At 44.0% G+C, this 8,908-nt stretch overlaps 1 protein-coding gene across 3 annotated transcripts in view; it reads left to right on the top strand.

Moving 5' to 3' along the window:
* Window positions 1–67: 67 nt before the first annotated feature.
* Window positions 68–8,908, top strand: part of LOC126487599 (adenylate kinase 9-like) — an 18,722-nt gene continuing 9,881 nt past the window's right edge. The window contains exons 1-6 of one of the 3 annotated variants that reach the window (XM_050120510.1): window positions 68–2,669; window positions 3,933–4,102; window positions 4,606–4,704; window positions 6,182–6,284; window positions 7,819–7,933; window positions 8,688–8,902. In XM_050120510.1, the coding sequence (XP_049976467.1) occupies window positions 2,454–2,669; window positions 3,933–4,102; window positions 4,606–4,704; window positions 6,182–6,284; window positions 7,819–7,933; window positions 8,688–8,890 (906 nt within the window). In that variant the 5' untranslated portion in view covers window positions 68–2,453 and the 3' untranslated portion in view covers window positions 8,891–8,902. Of the gene's footprint in view, window positions 2,670–3,932; window positions 4,103–4,605; window positions 4,705–6,181; window positions 6,285–7,818; window positions 7,934–8,687; window positions 8,903–8,908 lie in introns of those variants that run through there. The other 2 variants (XM_050120511.1, XM_050120512.1) reach the window with 2 other exon arrangements.

Below are 8,908 nucleotides of genomic sequence, written 5' to 3'. Positions count from 1 at the left end.
CCCCCCCCCCCCCCCCCCCCCCGCCATCTCAACTTGAAGCAACACAGTCTCAGGAGCCATCTGGAGAGATGTTGATTGAGTTCACCACACACTGCTTGGCCTCCAAGCCCTCTTCTGAAATCTTGGTGGAAGCTTCCATGACCCTAGGACTCTCTCCTCAGTCATGCCTGAAATGGCAGCATCAATTGGACAACTGTTTATTTATTTACTGCCCGTGTATCTCAGGCTGGCCTCGAACCCTGGCTTCCTGAGGGCCAGGGTTCCTACTCTTCGCCACCGGTGACACCAGCAGGCAGTCTGGTCTTGTAGGGGAGCAAAGCCTTTGAAAAGGGAAGGGAAAGCAGACTGCCAGTATGACAGAGGCCCGGGCCTTTACTTTCCTAGGCTGCAAGGAAAAACTGAGTGGATCAAAAGACAGAAATGTATCGTGTCAGAATTCACAAGGCTGGAAGTTCAAAACCAAGGTGTTGGCGGTGTCATGCTTTCTCTGAGGACTTTATGGAAGGGTCGGCTTCATGCCTTCTTTGTTTCCAGCATAACCAACAATCGTTGGCTTCAGAGCCACCATGACAACCCTATCTCTGTCGTTGCCTGTCATTCTTTTTGTCTGTCACATGCCATGCTCCTCTGTGTCTTTGTCCATCTGACTCTGTTCTCAAAAGTGGCTACATTCAAAGATGCCGTGAATCCTTCAATGCACCTTTTGAGAACACAGTTCAGCCTAGAAAACTAAACTAACTTTGTGACATATCTGTTTGTTTGTTTGTTTGTTTGTTTGTTTTTCCAGGCAGCATCTCTCTATGTAGCCCTGGCTGGTCTTGAATACACAAAGAGATCCACATGCCTCTACCTCCAGTGTTCTGGTATTAAAGGCAGGTGCTTTTGGTATATCCTTTTCGTTAGAAACAAATATTCACATCCAAAGGGAACAATTTCTAAGGTATGAACAACAGGGCAGGCATGAATTCACAGCAGCACCAGACGCGTGACTGAACAGCCCAGTCTGTGTCTTGCAGTGATGTTCATGGCATAAGGACACAGTGAACCAATCAGAGTTCTGTTCAGTCAGTGATAAACAATCAGTGACACAGTCAGACTTGTGTTCAAATTAACAGAGGAATTGGGGAAATTAGGTAGCAAGTAACAACATCACTTTGTATTAGGCAAGTAACCCTACTCCAGAAACCTCTGAGCCCTGAAAGATACAAAGATGTTAGGAGACGCTGCCAGTTGCTACTCTGAACTCTTCCAAGTGGACCAGGACCTATTGAAGTGGTCACAGTTCATGGCTGGTATCCAGTTTTGTGGAGATCAGAAGTAGAGCCAAGGTGTTCAGTTCAGCTTTGTTGACTCAGTCGGGCCACAGATGTTGCCACTTGGAAAATCCTAGATTCCAGCAGTGTACAGTCTAAGGACCTTTCTGGGAAGGGTGTCGAGGCCTCTCTGGTCATTCCTTGCTTTCAGGAGGTCAGTGAAAGATGGCAGCCAATAAGACAATGTTCTTCAATGCCCACCTCATTGAAAGAGGACTATGGTCACTGACTAGCAGTTAGTATCAGAATTGTGTAGAAATACTTGTTAGAACATAGATGTGTGTGTGTGCCCATTCATACAAATGCATGTATGTATGTGTAAGTATTAAATTATATAAAATATGTATATATAACTATTATTTGTATATAATTAATAATACCTAAAACACTAGAATGAAAATACACAACAAAGACAAATATTTAAGTAAGCCACATATATACTTTTAGTTATATACATAAGTTAAAAGTCTTATAGTTTATATGTTTGTGTAGTAGAATTTGCTATGCATAAATTCGAAGGAACTGGGTGGCCGGGCATGGGGGAGCCCTAATATAATGATGTAAGATGACCACAAGGTCAAGGCCTGGGAGACATAGAATCAAAACATGTCTCCTTGAACACAAAAACAAACCAAGATTAAACATATCTACAGAACTGAGTCAACAGAGAAAGCTGCCAAAGACAAGCAACTGATGAGTTGCAAAAATAATGTTTACATGTAATGGCATGAATATGCTATATGCAAGAGACATACACACATATATATGTATTTATATGTATGTACGTATGTATGTATATAAAAATGTTTAAAAAGGCATAGACACAACAGTGGATACTGCTTACAATGGGTAGTAGGCTGAGAGGGTGTAGGCATGAAGAATAACTTTCGTTTCGTTAGTTTGCTTACTTGTTTTGAGAAAGGTTCTGTGTAGCCCAGGCTGGCCTAGAATTTGTGGCAATCCCCCTACCTCAGCCTCCAGAACTTGGGATTGTAGACTTCCTCCACCATATGCATTTATAGTAACTTTCCTTTTCACTCTGTCGTTTAGAATGTGAGACTGTGTACTGTTAATATAGTGGTGTCTAACTGAGATTATTTTACTTTTTAACCATTATATTTCCTGTGAAAATATATAATAATGAATATGTTAATAACAGGGAAAGCTGCTTGCATTGACAAGTTATGTATCACGCCTGAAGAGCTGATTTCTCGTCTGGGAGAGTTTGGGCAGTTCTGCCCCGTCAGCCTAGCAGAGTCTTATGAGTTAGTTGATTGTTCTGTAACTAACAGCTTGGAATTTGCAGCAGAGTTCAGAGGACACTATTATAAAATGGGTTCTCAAGAAAAGCTAAACGTAAGTTTGTTTCTTATATAAATATTTATTAAGGAGGGAAAATTACTTGTCTTGATGAGAAGAACAGGCACCCTTGGGAACACTTAGAAAATTGGAACCAAGAACCCCATTATTGGAACCTGTGACTCTGGGATCAGAGAGAAACTCAAAGAGTAGCCCTGGACTGCCCCAGCCCCAGATTCATTTAGAATGCTTTGGTCAGTGGTGGGTCTTGGGTTACTTATCAGGCAGGGAAAGCCAACAGTTGAGTCTCCCCAACGGGGGGGAGCGTGAAGCATCTGGACTCAGCCCACGGAAAGATACCAGGGGATTCAGCTTCAAGAGATGAGGAAGTAAAGCCAAAGTCAATAGGAATGAAGCAAATATGGAATTGATGTCTTCCATACTTAAAAAAATAAGTAAATAAAACAGCACTAGTCATCCCCAGCATCTGTGAGGATTGGTTCCAGGACATCCCCTCCAAGGGTGCCAACATCTATGGATGCTCAATTACAAAGCTAGTAGCATTTGCGTATAACCTAACCTATGCAAACCCTCCCACATCCATGGAAACACTTGTAGATGGCTTATCTAATGCAATGTAAAAAGCTTGTAAATAGTTGCTAGGCTGTGTTGTTTGGAGAACTGTGTGAGGGAAAAGGCAGACAAGTTCAGTAAAGAACTAGTCTTTTTCTTGAAGCCCTCCAGCCTGAATCTGAGGCTACACAGGCCACGGATATGGAGAATGGACTACTTGTACCTATGGATTCAAAAGTCTAACCAGATATTGATTCCAATATTTTGATACCTGTGATTTAATGAAACATAATGGTTTGTAACTGAAGACAATAATGAAAACTAATCTGAATATTTTATTTTCCTCCAGAGAACAAGAACTTTAATCTCTTTACTTTGTGGGTGCTTCTTTCTTCCTGATTATATCATAATAATCACAGAATTTTCAAAACAGAAGTCCTGGCAGATATTTTGTGCCTTTGCATCCTGCAGAGCAACTGTTGACATAGGAGAACCCTAAAGGGCACAGGTAGACTGGCAGGTGACGAAGGACTCCCTAGTCCTTGTCATAGAATAGGAACTAAAATAATACTATGTAAGAAGAGACCTTTGGTTGCTTGGGATTGTTATCCTGCAAAACTTCTTATAGGAGAAGTTACAATAGCTTCTCTCAGATGGCTTGAAAGGCTACTGAAATGGGAAATGATTTTGATTGGTCTATTATTGCTGTTTTAAATGCTCTTGCTGTTGTACCTCTTTTCTTAATAGAAATTTCTGATGAACCCAGAATTGTACGTGCCTCCCTTGGCACCTCATCCCCTCCCACCTGCTGCCATGCTCCCCAAAAGGCTGACCCTGTCAGAGCTCAAGAGTCGATTTCCCAAGTGTGCTGAGCTCCAAGGCTACTGCCCAGTGACTTACCTTGACGGAAAGCAAAGGCAAGCCCTCATATTCGCAGGACAGACCCACACCCCTGCTCGGTACCATGGGTCCATGGGACTGTTTTTAAGGATTTATTTTTATTCTCGTGTGTGTGTGTGTGTGTGTGTGTGTGTGTGTGTGTGTGTGTGTACCGTGTGCATGCAGGTGCCCACAGAGGCCACAAGAGAACATCTGATCCCCTGGAACTAGAGCTATGGGCATTGGGAGTCACTCAACATGGGGTAAACATGCTGGGAACCCCAAGTCCTGTCCTTTTCAAGAGTAGCAAGTGCTCTTAACCTCTGAGCCATCTCTCCAACTCACAAAGAAACAATCTTACCATGCTGATCACCTGGGGAAACAGTCCTTACTTGAGCTGTGGAAGCAGAAAAAATGACACATTTTTGGCATTTTATTTATACAGTACTCCATATCAATGATAAGATATTAATTACAAAGCTACATGTATCAATTACACCGTGGTTTTTTGTTTTGTTTTGTCTCATTTTTCGTTTTTCAGATATGACGCCCTGGTGCCTGGTAACATTCAATATGCCGTAGAGTATCGGGATCGTATATTTATTTGCGAGAGTGAAGAAAAACTGCAGAAATTTTTGAGGTGAGATTATTCGCCAGTTGTAAATATTTATCATGTTCTATGCCTCATCTACTGTTCTTGGAACTGTGGAGGAAAAGGGAAGGGACACACAGACACGGACATGGACACACAGACACGGACATGGACACACAGATGCAGACATGGACACACAGATGCAGACATGGACACACAGACACCGGGACACACACACACAGACACGGACATGGACACACAGACGCGGACATGGACACACAGACACGGACATGGACACATAGACGCGGACATGGACACACAGGCGCAGACATGGACACACAGACACGGACATGGACACACGGACACACACACAGAGGGAGAGTGGATAAGCACTGCTTTGTCCCAAAGCACAAAACTCCAGAACAAATGGTAGATTTTTGAGTACCTGATAATAATAGAATGTTTTGGTTTGGTTTGGTTTTTCAAGACAGGGTTTCTCTGTGTATCTTTGGCTGTCCTGGAACTCCTTTTGTAGACCAGGTTGGCCTCAAACTCACAAAGATCCGCCTGCCTCTGCCTCCCAGGTGCTGGAACTAAAGGCGTGTGCCACCACTGCCCCGCCAAAATAATGGAATCTTTTGGCCCAAAGAGTGAGAAAGGGCCTAGCACACTGGTGTGATTGGACTATCTGAGTAAGGACCAGGAATAGACTAGAATAAGGGATGAAGGGCCAGATGCCAAGCCAATGGACCGCAAACAACCTGTCCCTGGAGACCCAGGAACTGTAGGAAAGTCAGCCTGTCTGGATGTGGCAGGGCTGGAGGTCAGCAGGGTAGCATACAGAGGTTTGAGCAACACCACCAAACAGCATTTCATTTAGACTTGATCCTATGAGCCATAGCGTGTATTGCCGGCTTGTAAGCTAGGCTAGTATTAAAATCAGTTTTGCTTAGGAATACGATCTTCCATGAGGCGTCAGGAACTGGTGGAGGCAGAAACGGTGTTTAGAGGTTAATAGAGCAATCCTAAACAATATACGAAGCAGGTTGGAGCTCCCACCCTTAGGCCCTCCTCTCTCCACTGGTCACCCCTCCTGCCACCACCCTAGTGTCCTCCACCTTGGCCACAGGGGTATTTATTCATCTCGGGAATGAAGGCGCCATTTAGACAATTCAAATTTTTCAGAAGAATGAAAAATTTTTATATAGTCGCTGTGAAAATTAAGAAATCTGATAAAGAGGTGATCAAGGTTGGAACCCCGGAGCCAGGCATGGTGGCTCATTCCCAGCACTCAGAAGGTGGGAGCAGAATTAGGAGTTCGAAGTTGTTCTTAGCTGTGGAGTGGGTTACACGATTGAGGGAAATCGAAAATCAAATCAAAGAAGCTGCTAGAACCCCTAGTCTTCTCCCTTGTATAATTTTTCTCCTGGAGGTAAAGCAGGCCGTGAGCCTTGTCTCACATTTGCGTCTGTATGCTCTGCATGGATATGTGTGCGCATGCGTCTAACGAGCTTTGTATCCATAGGCTGCCGATGCGTTACTGGGACCAGAAGCTCCCCCACAAGCTTCCTCCGCTAAAGGAATCCATCCACCTCACCAGTCTCCCTTTGCCTGGGTATCTGGAACAGGTTCTGTTGCGGGATTTTCTACAATACACATACACGTTACAAGAATGCTGGGGTCTCTTCCAACAGTAACTTCTGCTTTTAGAACTGGGGTTCCAGGCAAAATTTCCCGATTTTAAGTTGTAAAGCACTCTTCAACTATTTCATTTATGGGTTGTTGTTAAAATGAAAGCTGTGAACTCCTATAACCAATACCTGAAACAGCAGTACCCCAGCGAGGGGGGATGGGCGGTCTTAAAACTACTCACATGTAAATTGGATGCCTAGTTTGATTTCTCCTCCTCTTTATTCCTCCTCTTCCTCCTTCTCTTCCTTCTCCTTCTTTTTTAGTGATTTGAAATGTTGCGTTGGCTGCCAAAGGTTAACTTACTCCACAAAAGAATTCCAGGATAGGTGAACTACAAAACCCATGTTTTATCCCAAATCCACGTGAAATTACTCAAATCACATTTGGTTCATCCAGATATAATTATATAATTATTTTTTAATATAGTAACATTTGTCCCTAGTCAATTTCTGTTTCAAAGTAATTTAATTTTGAAATTATTATTTGTGCATGGGTGTGCGTGCACCATGACGGGAGGGGACATGTGTCATGGTGTGTGTTTGTAGAGGCCAGGTGACAGCTCTACAGAGTTGGCTCTCTCCTCCCAATTTTCCATGTGTTTCTAGGGTCAGACTCAGGTCACCAGTCTGGCAGACACCTTTACTTACTGAGCCCCTCACTAGTCTCCTGGAGTTATTATTGCTTTTTAGTTCTTCAAGATAAATGTCAAAACCACAATTTTACAGGTTTATTACAACTTCTTAAACACTTTGTTTTGTTTTGGTTTTCAGTTTGCCTAGAAAGTTAGCTTGCAATGGTAGCTATTTGAGCTGCATAGCAAGACTGCCTGAAAAATAAAAATCTGAGAGAAAAAACAAAAGGAGAGATGGGGAGAAAGCTGGCTTCCATCTGGCATAATGCCATCATGACAGGGAGGACCACCAGGGAGGAGTCTTGTCACAGGCCTGTTTTACACATGCCAGGGAGGACCACTGGGGAGGAGTCTTGTCACAGGCCTGTTTTATTAGGAGGCCTCTTTCACCTTCACAGCTCTAGGAATTTGGCTGCAGTGACATTGTGGTCTCTGGATTCCTTGTCATGTGGCCAAGGATGCAGACAGAGTGGGAGGCAGGCTGCCTGTGCGACAACACAAGCAGAGATGAGCCAAGGCCACTCAGAGCTCCGCGTCCCCATCTTTTCTTTCTAACTCTATGTTGCAGAAAATGTCAGCCATATGAACAGAGGCCATCATGCACTGAAGCCCAGGCATGCAGCCCTCCCCCAGCTGGCATCACCCGGCTGGCATCACGCCAGCTTATATTTCATTTCCCCTCTGCCAGTGTAGTTTGTGTTTCTTTCCTGTTGGCTGGATGGCCACCTAAGCATCCCATCCCAGGAAAGGCTATGTGATGAAAAGAATCAGCCCTTTATTGATCTGTATTAAAAATGGGTACTCAACTATGCACTGACTTCAACTGTTCCCTCCCTCAGGGTACAGCAACTTCCCTAATCAAAGCCTTGAATGCAGCGGGATGCCTGAAGCCCAAGTTCCCCTTCCTAAGCGTGAGGCGGTCTGTCCTCCTCTACGTAGGATTTCATCTCAAAGGTAAGCTTTCTAAAGGACCACCACTCAGAGGCGCTCAGCACTTGGCCCATGACTGGCAGACTGGGCTGGTTATTATTTCCTTGTACAGGAAGGGGCAGATGAAACACAGGTGAAAATGAAAATATCGAACTGAAATTGCCACTTTTTAAGTCAAGCACTATAAACTGCACCTGGTAGCACAGGCCCGTAAAATCCCAGCTGCGCAGGCCGCTGAGGAGGATTCCAGGATCAAAGCCTGCCTAGGTTATGGAGTGAGCTCCACTACAGCCTTGGCCACTTAGGAAGACCCTGCCACAAAAACAAGTTTAAACTAGGCACGGTGGCACATACCTTTAATCCCAGGACTCGGGAGGCAGAGGCAGGCAGATCTCTGTGAGTTCAAGGCCAGCCTGGTCTACACAGCCAGGGCTACACAGTGAGGCCTTATCTCAAAAAAAAAAAAAATGCAGAGGTGTGGGCATAGTGGCAGAGCACTTGCTTAGTGTATGTGAGACCCTAAGTTCAACCCCAAGCACCACAGAATTAATAATATAATAAAATCAGGGTAATAATAGTCAACACTCAAAAATCCATGCCATAAGAAAGGTGAACACAGAAAATTACGGTCTAAGATAGTGGCCCTCTAACCTTACCCAAGATGGGACCATCTTCCCCTTAGCTAGGTGGCCTACTTACACACAAAGTTCTGCCTTGTTGAATGGCTTACTAACCACCTTATCAGAAAGCATTCATAACTTGGTGACATTTTCTACAGCCTTTAATCCGAAAGGTTCTGAATATTCAAGAAAAAAATACAAGAAGAAGATGGAGAAGTTTTTGGAAAGATGTGAACTCATAACATACCTGAGTGCCAAGATGACCCGGAAGTACAAGGAGCCTCAGTTTAGAGCCATTGACTTCGATCACAAGCTACAGACCTTTTTGGCTCTGAGAAACATAGACCCCGTTACCGGATAACTTGCTTAGGTTACCAAG

This window comes from Alexandromys fortis, unplaced genomic scaffold (assembly GCF_014885135.2).
Source record: "Alexandromys fortis isolate MF-2015 unplaced genomic scaffold, M_Fortis_MF-2015_v1.1 scaffold_175, whole genome shotgun sequence".
NCBI lineage: Eukaryota > Metazoa > Chordata > Mammalia > Rodentia > Cricetidae > Alexandromys > Alexandromys fortis.
Note: the sequence above shows the minus strand (reverse complement) of the source record. Positions and strands in the feature narration are given on the sequence as shown.